Source organism: Amblyomma americanum, chromosome 10, assembly GCF_052857255.1.
Source record: "Amblyomma americanum isolate KBUSLIRL-KWMA chromosome 10, ASM5285725v1, whole genome shotgun sequence".
In the NCBI taxonomy this organism is placed as follows: domain Eukaryota; kingdom Metazoa; phylum Arthropoda; class Arachnida; order Ixodida; family Ixodidae; genus Amblyomma; species Amblyomma americanum.
The window spans coordinates 1,681,579-1,705,139 of NC_135506.1; the positions used below are offsets into that span (position 1 = coordinate 1,681,579).

The window sequence follows — 23,561 nt, forward strand, 5'->3', positions numbered from 1 at the left end:
GTGGCAAGCACTGCTTTGTTATTGTTTCGCCTATAACGAGATACTTTGCTGACATCGACATCGTGTTTTGTTCGGTGTCCGCAAGAATGACGTGGCACACACACGGGACCGCACAAACGCCAATCACGCAGACGAGCAGCTGCAGATGTCGAAAGATGCGCCCGGAACAACTGACCGACGACACACACCCCGTGATCGGCACGCCTTCAAATGTCGAGCGCTACCTTAGATAACAGCAGAACCGGTAACGTCACAGCTCACGTAACAGATCAAAATCATCATCACCATCATCAGCCTGACTACACCCACTGCAGGGAAAAGGCGTCTGCCATATCTAATATGCCACACTCCTTGCGTTAGGTTGTGTTCTTGGAGTGATTCGGAGAGGCATCCGGACAGACGGGTGGAGAAAGGCTGTCTCATTCAGAAAAAGGCAGAGAACATCGCTGTGGATGTGACAGCGAATGCGAGAAACTGTGGCAACAAGATCCGGTGATGTCTTGTTACAATTGAGGCATGACGACGAGTGCACGAATGCATCATTGTGGCGTGTTTTATTCGTATTTAGTTGTACATAAAACGCTGCTTCTGCCAGTCATTGCACCATAAGCACTTTGGCGCGTCCGCAGAACCTATCTGTACATACGCTGAATAAACATTTATTATAAATATGATTAAGAGTGGTTCACTGTCAGTTCAAATAATAATAAATGCACTGTACCCTCATCAACATTGGATTAATGGTTTGCATAATTTAGTTCAGTTATGCCTTCAACATTGTTTGACAAGATGAAAAATTAACAAATACTAAAGCTAGTTGGCATACACAGGACCGTATTCTCGAAATTCCATAAGATAAAATACACCAAGGGCAAGAAGAAAAGGAACATTTGGATGATAGAGAAAAATTACTGTTTTATCCTTTTTTGTTAATATTGTCACGACCTGAGGAGCCGTGCAGGCAGGCGTCGGGGAGAACCCAAGACTGAGAGCTTTTCAATTAGAGAGCCAGGGTCCAGGTCACAAAGCCAGAGCGCCTCGAGAGCCAACCAGCGCTTCGTCGTCTTTTCGGCACGTGGCAATATATTCTCTTGCTAATTTATTCTCGCACACTTTAATAATATGAGCCTAGAATGGGTGACAATTCGCTATGCAAATGATGTTCATAGAAAAGATAATATACAGCGACCAGTTCATCGCCAAGCATATGTTCGTGTCCGCTGTGGCTCAGTGGTTAATTATGGCGCTCGGCTGCTGACCCGAAAGGCGTGGGCTTGATCCCGGTCGCGGCGGTCGAATTTAGATGGAGGCGAAATTCTAGAGGCTCGTGTACTGTGCGTTGTCAGTGCACGTTGAAGATTGCCAGGGTGTCTAAATTAATCCGGAGCCCTTCACTACGGCGTCCCTCATATCCTGAGTCGCTTTGAGAAGTTGAAATCCCATAAAACAAATCAATCTTTTCGGAATTGACAAGGAACTTCACTGTGTTGTCGCTGCTATTTATGCGTTGGTTGCAGCAAACAGCCGAATAATATGCTATATAGTTCCTCTTCCTCATTCCTCCCAAACAAGGAACGCTGCCCTGCATTCTTGCGCAACGGCCGGCAGACGTAGGAGAACAAAACGAGTGAGAAAAGCGGCGACAGCAATGCGCTGTCTCCCGCGAAGCGTCAACCTCTGGCGGCCACATGGAGAAAATTAGCGCTCTATCCGAGTGGTGTCTGCAGTGTTTGTGCAGTGGGTCCGGCGGACCCATGGCACATCATGTTCCCACATGGTGTGCCAGGTTCCCGACCGAAGCTACCTCCAGCACATACCCGCCCGATGTTCAAAGAGCAGTGCAGTCTTCAGACGAGGACACTCAACTATGGGCCGTTCAGCAGGCCCGGGGTGCGCTCGAAAAGCGCGAGCCTCACGACCCACCACAAACGGGCCGAACTGGGGTAGTGCAGAGTAGGGCATAACCTTGGGTTGACGCTTGGCCAACGTCACGACGCGTTAGACCGTCGTTTGCCGGTATTCTAATAAATCTACGTATGTTTTTTCAGTGAGGATTTCATCTAATCGTACCAGATCATCTGCAGCGCCTAGAGATAAGTGGCTTCGATGCCCGCCCGCGATCGACTAGGGTGAATTAAGCAGCTGACTCGGTGTCGCGTTTGCCGGACACAAGCTGAACCTTCTTCTGGGCAATTACACAGAACACGCGAAGGCGCTCTTTTCGGTCCTTTTGTGGTGCCTCCTGAAGCAATTGTACCCAGTTGCCTCGAACAAAGAAACAGCTCTCATGTCTCAATGAAGTTGTTTTGGTTGCTTCATTCAAATGGTTTATGCCAGAATCAAAGAAAATTGCCGAGAAGAATTGTCAACTGAGGCAATCAAGCACAATTAGTGTTCTGGCAAAAGGTTTATATGCACGTTTTATTATTATTTTTTTTTTTAAGATACGAATTCGCACCTGCAGTTTTTCTGGCTCTGAGGGCGACGGGAACTGACGGGAAGGTGCGTAATATGACGTTGAAAAAAACTGGACAGGACACCTAAGCTCCGCCTCGAGGGTATGAGGCGATAGAATTAAAGAGTCAGTGCCCACATATGCGGAATTGGCCATTCTCTACTTTACATTTGTATATCGCTGGAATCAACTACACCATTCTTGGCGCAATGGTGCAGCGCTTAAGCGATGCCCCAGCAGGTGGCTGTTTTAAGCACAGCCACCGGTGGGACTTGTGCGACCCGTGCTGCTGTTCCCGAGCATCCAATCGCGACCAATCATTAATTTAACTGCCAGCTGCCAAGGTGGACAATTTGTTCACAATCCGGGGGGCAGGTCGCCACCTGCCACGATGAGCAAGTTTTGATGACGTGACAAGGTCACGTGACTTGTTTGGCTAGGCGCTCCGGCACTGCCTCAAACGGTCGCCAATGCCGACGCCGGACAATTTTTTTTTTCCGACATGGGGGCACTAACGCTCTCGCGTAAAAAGGCTACAAGAGGAAACACTATCGTATGCTATCTCGCCATCGATTATGATTATCTGCTGTAAGGTGAAGGGAAAATTGGTGAAGCGAACAACGTATACTTCCGCAGACATGCCCAGGGATTTGGAGTCTCTTTTAGCGCTCGAATGACAAACATACAAACGGAACAGCAAACCTGGGGCAGACATGGGAATAGACCAATGCATTTGTTTTTGACATTTTAGATTTTAACCATGGGCAGTTTTACAGTATTCGCTCTGTGAAACGGGTATTATTTATCTTTGATGAGAGGGAAATTTATCATGAAAGGGCTTCTTATTTCATACTAAAGTACCCTCAGTTCTATGTCCAGTTTAGCGTGCTATTTGGCTATGGAAGGCCAAGAGAAAAACGCAGAAAAGGGCAAGAGTGAAAATAAAAAAAAATTACCGAGCGCATTTAAGACCAGTTACGAACTACTAAGCGCTGCTCAGAACACGAATGAAATCTAAAAATGAAAGTTTTAGCGTGCCCCCTAGAGAAGGAGTAACCAGTTCACACGCAATTCCACAACCTGTTCATCCCCGCAGACTGGCGACTGGTCACGACCGCATTTTGCTTGATGGTTCGTAACTTGCAGGATTGAGGATTTGTGGTTTCTGACATTGAGTAAATGAGCCCCAGACGTCACTCAGGCGCAGTACCCAGAAAGTCTTCCACGTTCATTTGAATGAACTTGTAGCGACATTCCCTTGTGAGTTTGGTGGTATGCCCAGGCAACTGACGTCTGCAGTTAACGACCAATGCGATTTTCCACAAATAGACGCCGACTTATTCCAATGGCAACACGAGCTCGACAAGAGTGATTTATTCAGACTGAGCCTCCCGGAAAGCATAGTTAGGTTAATCATGCACTGCCAGCGTCAACGAAGCAGTGGTGTATTCGCCACCGTTCACGGGGCAGCGGCGCCCGGGTTACTGCTAGGACTCCCAAAACTCCGGTACCGGATTACGGACGCTGAAAGTATTTTCTGGTGTGTTTTTACTGTACGCGGCAGCGAATGCGCAGTCGGGCTACAGTACTCCGGTAACAGTAACACGGTACACAGTGTGCTAAAGGCCTGCAATGCCGATGCTTGGTGTTAGGAAGTAGCCCAATGGCGTGTCAAGTACCGTACAAGGCATGTTCTACCTTTTTTCTTCATTCTGCTTATTTACCACCGTGTTTCCAGCACACATATGTTTACCATTTTGCAGCCTGCATCTTTCGGGCAGTCAAGCGTCGAGCTGCGTGTAAATATGATTAATTTATAAAAAAAATAACAATAATAGGTATTTTGGGAAAGAAAATGGCGCCGTATCTCTCTCATATATCTTTGGACACCTCAACAGTGCCGTAAGGGAAGAGATACACGAGGGAGTGAAAGAAGAGAGGAAGAGAGATGTGCCGTAGTGGAGGGCTCCAGAATAATTTCGACCACCTGGGGATCTTTAACGTGCACTGACATCGCACAGCACACGGGCGCCTTAGCGTTTTGCTTCGATAAGCGTTTTGCCTCCGAAAGCACTATTCCGATGGGTGAACCCCGCGCAAGACCTAATGATGCTAGTGTGCTTGCGGTGTTTGTGGGTGTATGCCAAGTGCAATAAATAAATAAATATAAATCAAATAAGGACACCCGAATGAATGAACAGATTTGCTTAGCTGGACACTGCGCGAAAGCACTAGGCTATCGCCGCAGCCGAACACTGCTCGTGTTAAACTGAATCACACACTCGCGCTGTGCATTGTACATAGTCTTCTTAGTGACAGATAGATGTGCGCTGCATGCGTTGCATGGACAATGTTGTGGCAGAAACACGGCACTAGAGCAATACGCGTTGGCGTTGACAGCACTGCTGCAGAAACGCGGCAGGGGAAAACACATGCCGCCGGCGTACTTTGGGTAAATCGGCATTGACGATGAAAAAGTTGAAGACGAGCATGACTGGCTCCCTGGGTCCGAAAGGAAGAAACAGCGCGATGAAACACTAACACACAAAGAAACGACACACACACGGATGGACACACGGTGGTGTCCATCTGGAACAAAACTGTGCTTACGCAGTTTAGAAATGCTAAACCGCCAACCATTTTTTGGGGGCAATGTTGCCAACCTGTGAAATAGACTCGCTGCAAGCCTGTCCGCATTCGCCTATTGGCTCCTTATGCCAGCGTACATTGCAGGATATAAAGTATATGCCTCGAACAGAGACAAAGTCACGAGAAATACCACACGAGTGGTTTGAACGTGTAGACTCATTACAAGCTACGCAGTTCTTTAGCCTGATTCTAACATGTCTACAGAGAGTTGAAGCGCTGTCTTTCCTGTTCTTTTTTTTTCTGTCCTTTTCGACCCTCTTAATTGTGCGCATTTCATAAAGGTAGCCATCCAGCAAGTTATTTCTTTAATGTTTTCGTTGTCATTTTCATCGTGTTTAAAAGACAGTATATAGTTGAGCAAATCTAGCCGTGTGTTCAGTATTTATTTGTCCGTTAAAATATAAAGTCATGTCATATCGTTACTCGGGCTGCGTCTTTGCAACTGCTACAGACGAGGAAATGTATCGAATGAAGTCCGAAAATAGGACTCATAAGTCGCAACAAACTGGAAACAACACTCACCTCCTGTTTTAGGCTCCTATTGAGCTCGAAAGCAGCAAGAAAATACCTCCGAGTCTTTCTATAGCAAATAAAAAGAGAAAAAACTGCTGCCTTAGCCGTACATAAAAACTCAAAAACAAGAAAGAAATACTACCTCTAGTAACCCTACAAGCACTCTCATGGTGCTTTAAAAAAACACCCCCAGAATGCCAGAAGGGCCCAGTTCTGCGGGAAGGGAAACTTAAACTCTTATATGCCTCTCATCTTCATGGGAGTAAACACGATATTGGGTCTTGATGGACTATATAGAACCTCCGTTAGGGCGTGCGCAGGAAGACAAGTCATCTACTCCCATTTGTGCTTATTTCTGCTAATAGTGTGGGCACATCAGATTTTTGGGGCATTTTATTTTCTGTCGAACAGTGCGGAAGACATAAGTAAATGTACCGCCCCCGGGCAATTTTCTACGTCCAAAATTGCTGACTCTATAATAACTTTCTATTATGGTGCCAGCAAATTAAAAGCCAATTCAAGAGCTGTATTTATGTTTTAAATTAAAGGTGCCAGTTGCTAGAGCACGGCATTTTAGCGGTTGCTCCTACGTGCGGGAGACTACGCGGCGGCAGCTGGCTCTATGCGATCTGATATCATAAACCATGCCAACCGCAATGACGAATGAAACGTGACAGGCGTGTGTTCTCCAGGAAAGCAGCAGTCTGTACAAAGGCTCCCAGCGCCAGCATCTACAACGCCACAAGGAACGCACACTTCGGCGAAGTCCACAGCACACTGTCCAATGTGCTTCAAGGCTGAAATATTTGGACGCCATGGCAAATCCCACCGCTGTAGTGTTCTCCGGAAAACACTTTGCAGAGTCTATTCTGTCATCTCCAGGGCTCTTATGTCCGCAGCACGACGTCTGGTCCGGTGGGTAACTACATGGCGAGGACGCAAGTTGCGATCGTCCGAAGAACGCCCCCAAGTCAGCGACCGCCAAGAGCAGATAGTTGAGCACTCCTCTCGGCGCATTACCCACTGCCTCTTATTTTTCAGAGCTCCCGTCCAGCGAAACTGAGAAGCCCGGCACGCATAATCCCTTTCGCCACATGGGACACCAACGAATCTTGAACGGCAGCTACGGCACTCTGGAGAACAGGCTCAGCCAAGCCGCCAGCGCCACGATCAGCAGAACCGGGACGGCCACCTTTGGTGAGCAGCCGCTGCAGCTGGGCTCGTCGATGCGGTACCCCGAGCAGTGCGTGGACACGAGGTAGCCACCGGCCTTGACGATGATGTCCTCCGCGAGCTCGGCTGCTTCCACGTCGCAGCGCAGGAGCACCGCCGCCTTGGCGCACTGCTTGTAGCCGTCCATTTGGCTGCACGGAAAATCATAGGCCAGAAGTGAGGACAGTACAAAGAAAAAGCACGCACAATAGTCGTACGCATGTCTGCGCGCGCATGCTGACGGTTTCAGAAATCTTGCTCATAATGACACTTATGTACAGCACCCAGAGTACTAATTTTGCGCTTACCTCTATGATGTGACACTCTGTATCGAAAAGATTCACGTTTTTTAGTATCGACTATAGGCCTGCACAAAAGCAAACACTCAGTGATCGGCACGAAGAGTCATGGTTTGCAAGTAAAATGCAGAGGCCCATGTAGCGGCCACGCGTCTTTTGGTAATGACTACGCGCTGCACATAGGCAGTTTGCAGGAAAAGCTTCAAAGTACCACCACCTCTCCTTGATTAGGCTCCGGTCGGCTACAAGCCTACTAGAGCAGGGAGAAAACATGGAGTTTTTTGCAGAGGGTCCTTCGAAAGCTTCAAATTTTCCAGAAAATGCAGTCAGATAACCACGAGCTTTGACCGTCACCGTCCTTTACCAGTGAGCTCTGTCCTCAGCAATCTTGGCCCTCCTCCTTCGTGATATCAACTGCCCACTTATGCCTCCCTGGACGATCTTAATTCCCCTCTCTTGAACAGAGTGTGCTACCCAGAGAGAGCATCACGGAGTTCCACACAGATGAATACAGTTGCGATTGAATGAGCGTACCAGCACGAGTGTCGTATCCTGTCTTGGGCGCTGAGCGCCTGTCCCTGGATCTCTGCCCGCTGAGCCATGTAGACCGAGGCGCACTGGTTGTAGTCGTCCTGCAGCTCCTTGTAGCACTTGGAGTGCTTCAGGTAGGCTGCACACGGCCACACACAAACACAAAATACACTGAAAAACACACAAAGTGTCGCAAAGAATGATGCACAGAAGCATCATCGTATGAGCGCATGTCTGAACTCGTTTCCAACAAAGTCGCCTCATAAATTGCGAAGAATACTTCGTGCGTTTGTGTCAGATGTTCACAGAACGCCATTTCACACCTGTCTGCCACAATCCATGATTTGACGACCAAGGAGTGTCGTCAGTTCGCTGATAGGCAATTTGTTGAGAGCTAAAATACCGCATACTAGAGATCTTTTCGATGGAGGAAAATACAGGACTGCTTTAATCCTCCATATTTCTTGAATTATCCCATTCGCCGTAGCGGATTGCGCTGGCGAACAGGCCACTATGACACTGTGCTTTCTTTTCGCTTCGTTCAGATACTTTTCAGTTATTTGCTGATCTCGTACTCTCATCGTCCTTAGGCATTAAAGTGGACAGGTTACACAATTAAATGGATACCGTACACAGTATCACAAAGTTTATTGCCGCCTGAAAGTGACAAATAAACAGTTAAAACAGCTGATACATAAACAGGAAATGCCGGTACAAAATTGTATTGTCATGCGGCAGCGACTACGTCGTCGACAACGCATAAGCAGAGCCGCGTTGCGCGGAATTCTCTCTACGGGGTTAACGGATCAACAAAGAAATGAACAACTCGGTAGCGGCGATAGCACCAAACATGCTCGGCGGTCGTCGTAGAACCGAATCATCGCTGCTTTCGGCAGCGCTCCGTTTAAAGGTGTGAAGGAACTTTCGAAATAAACCACGAAGAGCAACCACGACAATCTCGAGCCACGTGGAAGTTGTTCCATGTCTATGCGATCACAACAGAGAGAGAAGGCAATTAAGCAGTTTTAAGGAATGAACAAACAAACATTAAAATCCTTCCCGGCTCTTTCACATGTTCGTGATAGTAGAAAAAATAACTCATAAGCTAAATGGAAAAGCGAATGATTCCAATCCAGAATTTTTAGAGGAATGACCGGAAGTCTGAGTGAAAATGTTGTATAGGAATACTCCGCCACCTTCAATATGTGCCCTGACTTCGACTTGTAGTAGGGTGCCAGTATTTTCCTATGTCGATGTCCGTCTCAGAATGCAAAATGCTACAGGACAACTTAGTATCTGGTCACGGTGCCAGTAATATGGCAGCACAGACAGAAAGACAGGCAGACAGACACTACTGGCATCTCCTATGAATCACGTCACTGACAAGTGCCACATAGCTTAGAAAATTAATGTTGCCTTTTTATTTATTTCCCACGTTCTTTTTCTGTTTTTTTTTTCTTCTTGATTGTTTCTTTTGTTCAATTCTAAACTATCGTTCATGCTGTAGAATTGCAGTCGCTAAACCGCTGCAGCACTCCGCCAGTGTTGGTATGAAGAATCCCCACCATTTATGAACTATGAAAAAGGAGAAATTTCGCCACAGCAATCTCTGGTCATATTTCTGAAGGGCAGGTTAAGCGTCGTACAAATTTTTACCCTTTTTTATTCTACTTTTACGCCACCAGCAATCTACTCCTCTATTTATCGCCTCTACTGCTGATGTGCAAACTTCGCCTTTCATTATCCATGAGCACCGCAGTGGTTTGATTTTTTTCTTGCTGTTCCCTGCGTGGCCTGTCGTAAGCTTTCCAGTCGTGTTCCTCCATCGTGTGTCCCCGCTGTCACTGCGCAAGTATCTAAAGACTCCGGCTGCCCATCTCCTCTCCTCCGTTCCTGTCGGTCTCTCCTGGGGCGACACACTGCTCCATGCTTTCCGTGCCTCGAAGAACGACCAACGCATATCCCCTTGCACAGCTCCGATTGTTGTCTTTCGATGAGCCCTTAGAGCTAAACAGTATAGTATACCCTCTGCGAGTTTCCAGTGCTGTTCTTTTTTTTTTAATTAACCATACTCGCACTTCGTCACCCTTCTCTAGCGAGGCGTGTCAGGTAACGATGTGGGAAAAAAAGCACCACTCACTAAGCCTGAAGCGGGACCCTTCCCGGCAGAAGTCTTCAATGAGCTGCGCCGCACCGCTGGTGAGCCGCTTGTAGATCTCCCGCTGCTTCTCGTTGAAGCAACGGTGGGTGAATGCATTCACGCAATCCATTGCGCCCGTCAGGTGGCTGCAAGGTGGATGCACCAGGAAGCAAGGAGCGAGTTGATGAACTCACCTTTCAGGGCTTGCATGTCGAAGAATAACTTAATAAAAACCCGATGTCGCGAAAGTACTCCTTAGAAAGGTATGTTTGCGCTCTGTAAGTCATTACCGAGCTTAATTGCAGGCACGGAGAGTATTGCGTTAAGAGTTGTCTTTTGCCCTCTGCAATGGTCCTGTTCTGGTGTCTGGGGCTACAGAAGTGCAAATAAGCGAAATGAAGTAAAACAGAAGAACAGACTTCGTCCTTCGGTGACGACCGTTCCCTCAGTCGGAAGCTCCCTGCCATGAGCCAGAACGACAAAAGAAAAGCGCATGGATAGGCTGTGAACAAGAATGTAGGTTGGCTTTTATCGTCACAAGATTTATCTCACCTGATTCCTTAATGCCCAGTGATATGGCATTTCTTTCAACTAAAATGTAGCTTGTGGTGGGTTACGATAACACATATAAAGATGACCTCAACTTATGAGCCACGCCAGCGAGTGGCAGAGGTGTTAGAAGAAGCTCTTTACCATCATTCACCATCATTCCTCTCCACACGGTGTCTAAAGAGCTCGGTATCGGTACCCTGGTGTCGAGAAGTGAGAGCCAACTTACTGTATACAGAAAGCCGTTGTCGTGGACCGAGTAAATGAGTTGCGAAATAGCACAAAAGGAAATCAGATGCCTGTTAGAAGAACAGATGTCCAAGAGGACACCAATAGCAAGGAAAGCCCCCCGAAAAGCATGCAGAAAAAAAAAACAATCTCGTCATCGTTTTCGCTTGCGGCCTGTCGCAAAAACTACAGGGTTTACATTTCTTGTCGCTTAAGCATACATTTTAATTGTCATTCGGGGCACGATGGAAAAACACAGTTCTCCTTGGCCAAGGCGAAAATGTGACCACGACATTAACGCGCCATTTCCCCATCTCCAGTGAGTTCACCTAGTTCACGATCGACCCGGAATCCAGTGACCACAAAGGACACCTTCACGGGCGCTGCCTCTAGCGTGCATGGTCCCATGGCACAGGCGACACGTAAACAGGTGTTACAACATGCCGCGCCAAATGACGTCACTTGGCGCTTTAGGCTTAGAAAGGGCTCCTATATGGCAGCTGCAAATGAAAAACTAGAGCTGCTGGCGCATTGCGGCAGCGGTGGTTCGAGGAAGCATCTGTGGATGAAACCGGCCCAGTGCACCACACGCTGTGTGAAATGCGCAGAGGCAGACGCAGTACTACTCACTCGCAGATGCGCTTCAGCTCGGCCTCGGTGGTGGCGAAGGCGAGGCTCTTGTTCTGCGACAGCAGGTCCAGCTTGCCCACGCACTCGGTCACCTCCTTGTTCTGGCACGAGCCGCTGCCGCCGTCACCGGACGCGGGGCGCGACGCCCGCGACGGAGCCGTGGAGGCGGCCCAGCACGTTCCGATCTCCAACCGGCGACAGCTCAGCAGCGCCACGCCTGCGACAAGGAAATGCGGGACTTCAGAAGAGGAGAATATCAATCTAGCGAGGAAGTGGCCGATGTCGGTGCATTATTTCTGGGTTACGGAGGAGCAAAGATGTTTGGTTGTGCATTGCACTCGCCTTTCGTGGGTACCACGCGACGTCAAAAAACTATGCGGCTGCTCAGGCGCGTTCTTCTCATGGCATATTACTGTTATCGATAGCCTCTACCGTTCTGTTGGGCGCGTCCCTACTCAAATAGTCACATCACGCATATATATACATACATATATATATATATATATATATATATATATATATATATATATATATATATATATATATATATATATATATATATATATATATATATATATATACACGTCGTCCGTTACATGACGTTCTACGTCACACTCGCGGTATTACAGGACGTGCTACGTCCACCGCTATGGTCGAGGGTGGCGCTGGTGAACACTCCCAACCCAAGGTTCGCTTACACGCAGTAAACATAAATACCCACGAAAGCAGCAGATTGGACAGCCGTCGCCGTAGCTCAATTGGTAAGAGCACCGGACGCGATATTCGGAGGTCGTGGGTTCGGATCCCACCGGCGGCATGGTTGTTTTTTCTGCTGCTTTATAAGTAATTTTCTTTAAACCAATTGATTGGCACTACCAATAAAAAAAAGATTTAAAAAACTTTCCCCTATGCCCCTTGGTTTCGGTGACTGTTGGCTTCCTTAATATATATATATATATATATATATATATATATATATATATATATATATATATATATATATATATATATATATATATATATATATATATATATATATATATATATATATATATATATATATATATATATGGCGATGGCGGGCGCTTTCTGGTGCCTCGTGCCCCAAATATCCTAGTTCACGGGCTAAAAGAACGAAAACTTTCTTGTGGTGTGCCGCGACGCTATCCGCCCTACTGCTTCCTAATTCCGACCCTACTCCTAGAGTATCGGGTTAGCGTCCACCTAAACACCTAAAAAAGAGGATTAGTTTGCCTTGATTCTCAAAGCCATGGCCATTTTAAACTTATCAGTGCTCCTGTGGGCAACGATGGCGGCGTCTGACTGGAAGCTAAACGTAAAAAAACGCGAGCGTGCTCTGCCAAGTGAGTGCACGTTAAAGAAGACCAGCTTGCCGAAAATATTCCGGATCCTTCCACTAAAGCATCCAGTGAGGACTAAGTGCAAACTGAGGACGTTGAACCTGGCATACCGGCAATTTTTGTTGCTGAAAAAATTAATATTTCTATCTCTCTGATGCAGCAGGTTACGAAGATGCAATTCTAAATGCGTGCCTAACAAGAAATGAAAGTTCAGTGCTGACATCAAGATAAGGTCCTGACCGATACTTGACATCATCACTGAACATTTGTTGCATTAATCGATAACCTTTATTTTCACGGGCCCATGTTTCGCAAGCCACTTCTGGTGTCGCAGCGCATTCAACCGAAAACACATCAAGTTAGGACGAAAGGAATATGAAAGCTTGTGCTTGCAGCACTTCAGCGCGCACTCAAACTGGTCTGTTAAATGCAGCGTGTTAGCGGAGCCACAAAGGCTAGTATCTCTACATTCGCATATCGTAACTTGATACACTCACAGAAGTCGCAGTTGCAAATTACAGAAACTTCATACTCACTGCTTTCTAGGGGTGCATCGAGTTCCAGGCTCTGCCTGTTCGCGCATCGTCGCAACCATTGCCCCAGACTTAGGAATTTCGTCCACGAGGCTTCGCAGTCAAGCCAGTTTAGAAACTGTTCACTAGCAAACTGGGAGGCTGCCGCAACTCTAAAAACTGCGGTGCACTGGCTTCCTCGTCTCTCGGCTCTTACCGAAAAACGAAATGCCATCGATAATGAACTCTTCTCCTTGACTGCGAATTGAGTTCGCTTCCCTGGCTCGCTTAGCAGGTGCAATCAAACTGTTACCAAACTAATAAGAGGCTGCGCTTGAGCATCATCGAAGGCGTAATAAGCTGACTGAAACGTCCGTGCCAGCGGGGAAGCTGTAAACGGTACCCAAGAAGGCGCCTTCGAGCGACGCAGCGGAAGGCGGGTGAGGGTGGCGTGTGAGGGAGGCTGCGTTCCTCTAACTCGGTCCAATATTTCTCAGCTCTGGATTGCGCAGCCAAGTGTCAGGACGCACCGTGTTCAACGAGAGAAGACAGTTTTTCGCTGCATTTGAGCGCCTAATAAGTGCTCCGGGCGTTCGTTAAGAGCATCCGCGCCAGCAGTCGGCGGCCTCCTGTCTTAATTAAGACTTTCCAGACGGCGTTCGATCGTCTTAATGCCGGGCAACGCGCTCCACCTGCACGGCTCGATTAGGCACAGTTATTCACTCTGCTTTCATGTGGACGAACCTCTAAGCTGAGATTACCGCTGACCCAGTGAATGGTCCACGAGGTGACCAGATCTTGTGCAGGTTAGTTCATAGTTGAAGAGAACCCACTGCGCATACAGGTGATGACGTCAAGAAAGGCATCATCAACTACTGCGGGAACCGAGCGAAAAGCCGGCTTGCCCTCGTCAACAAATATGTTCGGTCGCTGCTCTGCTGCGCCGATGATTATACGCCGATGATGTCTGCATTAGGGTTTCTGGCAAAATTGCAGGCCTCATCCAGTCTATCTTGCACGAAGGCCTGAAGGCCTACATACCATTGACTGCCTTTTAAAAATAGAGAGGCATGATGCTCGCTCACGCAAAAACAGCCGTTCTGCCTTTTACTGGTAAGAATCTGAGGGATTTCTGTCCCTGCCTCAACGGTCAACCTTTGGCGTCCGTTAAGCAGCATCGTTTTCTCGGTGTACTTCTTGTCAGATAACACTATTGGGCTCCTTATATGAAATCTGTCGAAGACCACGTGAACACTGTTGTGAACGTGCTACGCAGGCTTGCAGATACATGTGTCTTGGGGCTGTTCTTCGTCATCTCCGCTCACAGTTCACAGTGCACTCATTTATTAAAAAATTGCGTACTCATCACCGATTCTTCACGCTCTGTCGCGAACCTCGGAGGAACGCCTGCAAAGACTGTTAGCTAGGGGTCTCCGTGTGTGTTTCAGAGTTCCTCAAGCAACTTCCAGCGCTCTGGTAATTGCTGAGGCACGGCAGCCTCCGTTTGAAGTGTTACAAAGAACAGAGACCTGCAGGCACATTTCCCGCCTGATAACCCAGCATGAAACGCACCCGTTAGCTTCCGCGCTTCGTGAACGTGATGGAAATCGTATACATTAAGTGTTTCAACACCATCGCCAGCTTGTTCCAATTCCAAGTTACGAATTTTGGAAAGGAGACACAGAAACTCTTCCATGGAGTGCTGTGCGCGTGTTTTTTTTTTTGGTTCATCATGAACTAACCACGCGCGCAACCTGTACATACTATTATCGTGTAAATAGTCATCTGTGTGTGTATTACCTCTCCCCCCTATCCTCTCTTCCAGTCCCCTCACCTCTTTCATTTCATTTCTCCATTCTGACCGCTATCCTCCATTTCCGCTGCCCCAGCTCAGTTGCTTCAGTATCGATGGCAGATGCCGGGGCTAGCAAAAACATTTTCCTTCGTTTTTATTATTATTTCAATAAACCATTTACTAGTACTACCACATTTACTTACCACTACAATACAGTAGTCTGTCCAAGGGATAATTAGGAAGCGTGGCATGGTGGCATTCGCTGCTCAGCAGTTAGCACATGACCAGATACACATGCAGTATGCCGGTTATATTCGTGTGCATACCGACGGTTCCAGTCTTCAAAATTCATCAGCGTCCGCATTTGTTATTCCACGCCTGAATGAGCGACGGGCATGCAAACTGGCTCACGCGACACAATCAACGACTGCTCAGATTTACGCTATTTGTTTGGCCCTCCAGTTCATCTCCTTGGTGCGAGACCCGCGTATGTGGGTAACCTTTAGCGATTCCCAATCCGCACTGAAATCTCTCGACGGCTCTAGTTTCATATCATGGACACCTAGACCGGTATACGAAGGTATTAAAGAATTTTACAAGCTGCTAAAAAGCAGCATGTTATGGTTTTGCAGTGGATACCCGCACATTGCTTTATTCCTGGAAACACCGAGGCGGATGCAGTGGCTAGGCGAGCACACTCCAATGCCCTCACTTCTGGCCTTCCGTTATCGAGAGGGCCAGTGCACCGTTGCTTGAAGACCATGCGAAATGAAATTCACGAAAAGATGTGGTTTGAGCCAAACCATACGGGTTCTGATCTTCATTTCATCGATCCCTTGCTGTGGTTTAATGCTTCATTATCTATCAGCAGAAGTTTCGAAACAATCCTTTAGTTTAGGAATGGCTTACGCGAAGCACTTTCTTCATAGAAATGTGCAGGCAGCACGCCTATTAAGCAACATGCGATGCTAGTTCCGATGCCAGGCTCTTTTCTCTTCTGCTTATCGCTGCCCAGACGCCTGCCATTCGAACAAGCACCATATAAAATATAGTTTGCTTCACAGACTTCATACACAATTCGTGGAAAGCTTACTTTTTTTTCTTTTATTCTTTCTGCCGAGTAAAATAATTCGGCAGACCGAGACTAAGCAAGAAGGGTTCGTCATGTCGTTGAAAGAGCACGTTGGCTTGGCGGTGGATAATATTGGTTTCATCTTTGAAAGCCGGTGACTGCGCGAAAATGACCTTCTTCGACGCCCAGTTGGCGTGAGGCCCAATCTCAGAGAGCCACGAGGATTATATAGTCCGCGGCACAAAGAAAGACCTGCGAACTTTCCTCGCATCCCCTTTTCTTGAGCAGCGAAGCGGACTTTCGAGACCGGCTGTTCACTGGATCTTATTCCGGGTGAGCTTTTGCGCAGTGTACTTTTTTATTAATTTTTTCCCTAGACGTAGCTGTTTCTTTATTTTTCTGGATTTTACTGTGCTCGTCATAGGTGCGTACTGTCGTTCTGTCTATAGAAGGAACGGAGAATACGAAGTGGAAGGAAACTTCAGGGGGCAGCCGTCGATCGCATGCCCCTTTTGCTACCCCCCCCCCTTTCCCCTACTGCAATGCGCTCAGGGCCTAACGTAGGCACTTGAATAAATGAATAAAAGAAAAGGGCAGATTCTAAAAGTCACGGCGGGAGAAATACAGAGAAATAACCACATAAAAGTGATTGCTACTGAACGCCGGGGATGCTCCTTGAAGGCGCAAGCACCCAATGACGGATAGGACATTAACAATTCTTCGTCTCTCCGGTCCCTACTTTCAGAGAGAAGCAGATTGTAGTTTTTTTTTTCATCCCTGCATTTTTTCTTAAGCCTTACATTTGCACTGAGTGTTCCATCCACCGTTTAACCAAGCCTTATGCGTACGCCACTCAGAGGATCGTCGAGCTTTAAGCGTCCCCAGGAAAGCAAAATGGAAGCGTTGTTCTCGAGCGAACGACTTCAGTCACTCGCCAAGCAGAGGAAGGGAACGCTCTCGAGGGGAACGACTCGGGCCTTGTGAAAAGTAGCCTGCCTTCGATTCATTTCTTGCTTGACGGCGGCTGCAAATGTGCGAGAAGATTCGCTACTCGCGAGCGTTATTGCTCGGAATTCGGGGGAGCCATTGCTTAAGCACGGTGGCGAAACTTCGCTCGCTACGTGCTACTACGCGCAAATCACTGGCCGAAGGCGCAGCTTGGCGCCGTCGCATCAATTTCGAGATGTTTGTTTGTTTGTTTGTTTGTTTGTTTATTTGTTTGTTTTCACAGGAGCGAAAGTGGTAGTGGTGAGCCCTGACGAACGGAATGAGTAGCTTTGAAAAAGCTGCTTCTCCGCTCGAAAAATGCGGTGCATTCCGGCAGCAGTGTCAAAAATGGAAACTACAAGAATAAATTTGTTGCCTTATAAGGTACCTTTCTTTTATTAGCGTGCGGTGTTAAGGCCGCGCTTCTTGCTTTTGCCACGTCGCTGTCGTTGTCGAAACACAACATGTGTGACGCGTCACGGTGACTGGTCAAAATAGAGTGTCGTCACATATGACATCATGAAAACTCGGGCCGCTGATTGTGCGGAATGCCAATCACTGATTAGTGAGAATGAAGCGACGTCACTCGTGACGTCCTCAGAAGTATAATAAAAGAATCCCTTTTTTTGCTGTTTTACCGAAGCGTGCTCCACGCAGAGACAGTAAGACACCTTTGGAGGCTAATATTTTCAACCGGAAAAAGTGATGGCTACCGCTGCGTCGGAAGCAGCAAAACGTTCTTCCATCCTGCTGTCGACATATACGAACAGTTGCACTGCAAAAATAAAGTAAAGCGCAGAAACAAAGCATTATACTATCTGGTTTAATTCCAGCTCAGCAAAGGTGTCCTAACGTGTCTTACTTTTTTATTGCCGTCAGTAGCACTAAAGTCTAGGGAAACTGTCTGTACTATCGCGATGGAAAGAAACGCGAACAACGCGGCGCCTACTCACTACGCTGTTCGAATTTGTTTTCATCGTGTTTTTACCTGAATGATGCGAGAAAAACGTTAGAGTCGTCCTGGAGTGTATCACGGACAACTCTAGCGTCTTTTTGCTACCACCGAAGTAAAAGCGCGATGGTAAGAAATTCGAAAAGCGGAGCGTGCAGGCGCCGCGTTGTTCGCGTTTATTTCCATCGCAGTAGTACACAATATAAGCCAGAAACGACCTCAAGCACGAGAACGCAGCGAAATACTGACGTACTACATCGCGCGTTTGCCTCAAGCGTTGAGTGCCTCGCTTTTTCCGCGCCTATTTTTTTTTTTTCGCCGTGCCCGCCCGAGTCCGCTAACCGCCGGGAAGCTGCGAACGCCCATTCGAGCCTCATAGCCGTTCGGCCGCAGTACTTGCGTCCAACTCGAGCCGGAGCTTAGGCTTGAAAAGTGATTTCTCCGTCTCTCGTCGGCTGCGGAATTAGAGGAGCTTCGTGGCTTAACTTCCTTGCGCAGCCAGGCTGGTCCCACGCGCCGCAGAATCAATATTGTCTTTCGAGGGCGTGATACGAATACAACCCGGCCCCTGTAGTGTCTTTCTGTGCATAATTTAAAGCGGTTCGCTTTTGTAGCTGTTGCTAGTGCGAGGCCGTTGTCAGCATAAAATCTTCGAGTTCACAGCACAGCTGCAGAATAAAACGAAACTCGATTGTTATGGCTTATGCGAGCTTTAGGGTGGTGTTGTTTCACCCACTGCTAGGTTTCTTCACCTTTGGTTTGGCCGCTCTTGAGCGTGCAGCGCCGAGAAAAAGCCGAATATGAGGAGCTTTCTTTTAGGTATACAGCGCTGAAACTCAATGTGATCATTGTCTAAACCTTTACATTGCGAGCTACACCGCCTTATGCATGCTTACGAAGGAGGTCAGGAAGCGCCGGCTTTAGATAACGCAGGTTCTTTACTCTTCTACAGCTCAATCAGTCGAGGGCATACTATCCGGCTAGGATGGCTGCAAAACAACGCGTATTTTTAAAGAACGCGAGAGGCTTTCAATAGTAACACCAAAAAGCGTTTACTATTTCTCTCTCTCTGCCTCGTTTTGTACGAAGCGGTGCGTGCAACCACCGTTGTCTTGCTTTTCTCGCGAGCGTTCAGTGAAAGGTTGTCATCGCCTAAGCTTTTAATTGTGATTTTTTGTTTTAGTTTTTCCGCGATAGAAATGAAGTTATGGTGTGGGAAGCCAGCTGTCGTCAGCCGTGCCATTTCGTCTTGAAAGCTAGCTTCTACGCTGTGCCCGCACCTGCATCTGTTTGCGCCTGCATCCTTTAACCCTGACTCAAGAGAAAGCGATTAATGCATCCATTTCGTTCATTTACCTTTGCCTTTTCTGCAAGGCCTCTCATATTTGCTGTAAGTATGAACCTAGAGCTAATAAACCTGTTTTAACATACCAGTGCACATTTAAAACTGGTGAAAAGAGCGATAGCACACATGAATATGCACAACGCCTTCTATCATGTATCATTGGTTTATGGTTTATCAAGTTTTAACGTCCCAAAGCAACTCAGGCTATGAGAGACGCCGTAGTGAAGGGCTCCGGAAATTTCGACCACCTGGGGTTCTTTAGCGTGCACTGGCATCGAACAGTACACGGGCCTCTAGAATTTCGCCTCCATCGAAATTCAACCGCCGCGGCCGGGATCGAACCCGCGTCTTTCGGGCCAGCAGCCGAGCGCCATAACCACTCAGCCACCGCGGCGGCGTATCATGTATTATAACTATTTTTATTCTGTGTCCACGCAAAAACTTTTCTTGCGTACTCCTCAAGGCGCAAGCATACCTTCTGGGCAACTGGTGTCATGCAAAAGTTTTGAAAGAGAACCGAAACTAAAGGCCCTAAAAGCCCAAGGTCAACGTTGGTTGCTTCTCAGCGAAAATCATTACGTGTTTCGATTTGCCTCGAAAGCGTGCCAAGTGATTACATAAATCCTAACTTGACCATTAGGTACGTAGCTTGCATGCACTCCATCGCCATCAGAGATGTACACAAAGAAAGGAAGTGACAAGGAAAGTTGAAAAAAAAAAAACGTTGCCCGATATTGCAGCATCTTTCCTTGCGCCCCCGCTCCGCTTTGCTACAGCCCAGTGTCAGGCTGTCCGGTTCAAGCCTTGCACGATCTTCTGACAGCTCACGTTGGCCAATGCGTAGAATAACGTCGACGCAATACACCCCGCTGTCTTCCAGGGGTTCCTGCTCGCACAAACCTACCGCGTCCAGTGCTCTTTCCCACCGAGTTTTATTTCGCCCACAACTGCTTCGGCAACTCGTGCTCCAAGAGACCACTGAAGCTTCTTTCTACTGCGTTGCGCTGTATACGTCGGTGCAACACAGCCTTGGATGTAGTCCCAATGCGCACAGATTGCGCGATCATCGCTGAGAGCAAGAAAATCAATACGCCACAAAAATCAATAAACGAAACCGACAAAAGATGCGCCCGGACCATCCATGCTTCATGGCTCCCGTGCATTGTCTTGTTTGTTTCCACACTTGGTTTTCTTGATCTATGCTTTACTTGCAATGTTTTTTCGCAGCCTTTATTACTATCCTTTGGCTTTCCAGGCTTTCTGCACAGTTTCTTGCATGTTCCGAGCAGGGTTGCCAAACATCTGAAATATTTCGGAATTGTGCTGCATTTCTCGACAGACAGATGGAATGCTCCGGAGCTGTGCTACATTTCTCGAGACCCTGTAGGAACAGCTTTCGGAATGCTTATGTTTTCCGAGGTGTGTAAAGGCACGCCAGTAACGTGCCCTACCTTTTTTACTCTTCCTACCGTTTCTCAAATACAGCATTCCTTTATGTCCATCTTGTTGTCCTTCATGCAAAGCATGAATTTTTACGTCTGAATGCGTTCACAAGTAATTTGAACCAGGCGATTTTACTTTTTCTGTACCTTTGCTCTCTTCGGGAAGTTTCGTATTTTTTTATCGCAGGTGAGAACTGGGAGTGGAGCCACGACACCCAACTCACTTTCTTTTTCTCCATCCTTTCAACCATCTAACATAAATACATGTTAGAAAAAAAGCACAGGCAGTCAGGCTCAGATTCAAAAATCGACTTAGAAGTAACCATGAAATTTCGGTTAAAAGAAATGCCGGCCTACGTTGCCACAAAAAGTAGGTTAAAAAGATTCTTCTTTCGGCTGTTCCAGCTTTCCTCCGTTTTTCAACTTTCGCTTCTTGATGTTTCCTGCTTCTAAAGAACATCAGTAGTGCTTAACTAGTAGGCAAAGTAAAAAAAAGTTGCGCCCTCACGTCTACTTCACCTCCACCGCAGCGGTGGCCTAGTGGTCTGAGCATTCGCCTCGCAAGGGGGAGGTGCGGGGTTCGATTCCCAGTGGCGCCGGGCACCCACCCGTGGTACAATGGGTACAAGCTTTCCCCTTGGTGTGGTGCTCGACTTCTTAAGGGTGAATTGCTTGGGAAATGGGTCTTTGACGCCACCTTGAGTAGAAGAAAAAACATTGTGCCATGGCGCTCTTTCGCCTCAGATGCCCTTGCGCCATAAAAAAAAATCATCATACTTCCCCTCCACCCGAATTATCGCAACGAAGTAAGCTGCGGGGGAGCCTCAGTCCTCCAGCCAACGTTTTGACAAGGGGACTCGCTTTCGTCTCATCTTGCTGCCCTCCCTCTGCAGCGAAGCAAGTTGTCACCTGAAACACGGATAGGCATTGTCACGCCTTGACAGTAGCCTGTGTTGCTCGCCACATATTCCTACTCTTCAATGCAGCATTTGCTTTAGCTGACGTGTGGCAAGTCATACAACCACGTACATTGGAAATCTTGAATAAAGCTTTGATTATTAGTCCAAGAACTTGCACCAAACTGAGGTTCTGCCAGGTGTAGCCTGGATGAACGATAGAGAAAGCTTCGTTATTCAAAGAGCAAGTTGGGCGTTGAGTGGCAGCGATAAGTTCTGCGTACGTGTTTAACAAGAGCTTCGTTGTTTCTGCGGAGAATCTGAACCGGTGGATTGCGCCGAGAAGTGAGGGTGGTGCCAAGTGGACGCGGCCTGGCGCATAAATGTTGGCTACGAAAACAAGTTAGAAGAAAACCTTGAGTGCACCTCAGCTCCAGTTCGAAGGCAGGGTTGAGGCAAGTCTTTATGCAAACGCCGAAATAAACACCGACGATGGAAGTTAAAAGTATTCCCGTCCTTAAGGTAAAAAGCAAGAGGTGAACAGACGACATTCTTTTCCCAATTTTATTTGAAGGATAGAAGGAACCAGTCCACCAAAAGAGACGAGGGTCGAACATAAATAGAGGACTAGGCCTTCATAAGGATTCGCCAGGCGATTAGCGCGGCTTCTCGCATGTCTCGAGACGTCGCATGAAAGCGAGTCAGCCTCTCCTGGCTGCCTCGGGGTGCGTTCCAATACCTCCGAGTAGACGGCTACTTAGACGTCTAGCCGGACAGCCGCCATCTTGGGGCGCGTTCCATTTCTCACGAAGCAGTCCAAGATGACTGCTTCGCCGAAGTCTACACCGATGCAGGCTAACTTGCTGTCTAAAGATGGCGGAGCTGCTGTACGCGGATGAGCGAGTCGTGCTCTTGCGGGCGTCGGACTGTACCCGGAGTATAGGAAAGGAAAAATGTGAGTCACTCCGCTATGTTATTTGGTACGCAAACTAGTCGCTAATTAATCTTTGTGGACGGGCGATTCCTAGCAGTGAATCACGCAGGAGAAAATCGTGCGGTTTAGAGCTTTGCTACAGCAGCGGACGCTGTAGGTCTCTTTACACGGTCTGTTGCATCTGACGATGCCGGATCTTAATTAGCACCTTGGTTTTAGGGATTAATACTCGTCGCTGTCGTTAGGTTCCTCGACGGGCGTTAAGATGGCTGGCGTGACGGTTAACAAATGTTTTTTGTTGCTGTATTAGTTGCACCAACTCTTTCGCGTTCATTCTTTTTAATCTCTACAGTCTCAGAACAAACACACCGGCATGTTGCGAATTGATTTTAGTCTTTGCAGGATTAAAGTTGGTTTAATGACACGCATGTGTTTTCCTGCTGCAGTGTATATTAGCCGTATCGGATTTCGCGCATACTGATTACAGTCTTTCGTATTCTTTCTTATGTTTACAGGACCGTCTGGACGAGCACGTTCGAGAAGCATATAGAGTTTAGCATCAATAATAAAAGAATAATCGCATGTGTCTTTAGCGTCGTCTTCGGAGAGCGGCCCCGTCTGCTACAAGTAGACTGACTGATAGGTGCATTCACCAGTCCGATTTACGCGCGAAGTTATTGCAGAAAAAAAAATGTGCACACTTGTTGAAAACACGTTTTTAATGATCGTTATTGCTCAGTTCGAGAAAAATTATAATGCAACTGTTCATAAGCATTAGTTACATTTATATGCCGCGAGGCGGCGTGAGCAGTAGACAAGTTCCAATATATGGACATGTAGGCGGCTTCCTAGACGTCTCATTAGACGTCTTCTCGGACGTCTCGGACGTCTAGAGAATTGAAACGCACTCTCGGATCAGTCGCTTGTCTCGATGAAGTGATCCTCTTGTGCGCGGCAAGATGTCTATGGAGGAGCCCGTAGCGGCCTATAGAAAAAAGCTCGGTGTGTCACGTCTCGGTTTTATGCAGATAGAGGGCCTTGATTACGCTGGGTGAATAC

The 23,561-nt window shown here is 47.4% G+C and overlaps 1 protein-coding gene across 1 annotated transcript in view; it reads right to left on the reverse strand.

The window, feature by feature from the left end:
- Positions 1–536: 536 nt before the first annotated feature.
- LOC144108013 (uncharacterized) overlaps positions 537–23,561 on the reverse strand; it is a 167,854-nt gene continuing 144,829 nt past the window's right edge. The window contains exons 2-5 of the mRNA XM_077641274.1: positions 11,207–11,423; positions 9,800–9,945; positions 7,663–7,798; positions 537–6,981 (exon numbers count right to left, since the gene is read on the reverse strand). Coding sequence (XP_077497400.1) covers positions 6,741–6,981; positions 7,663–7,798; positions 9,800–9,945; positions 11,207–11,423 — 740 coding nt within the window. The 3' untranslated portion in view covers positions 537–6,740. The remainder of the gene's footprint in view (positions 6,982–7,662; positions 7,799–9,799; positions 9,946–11,206; positions 11,424–23,561) is intronic.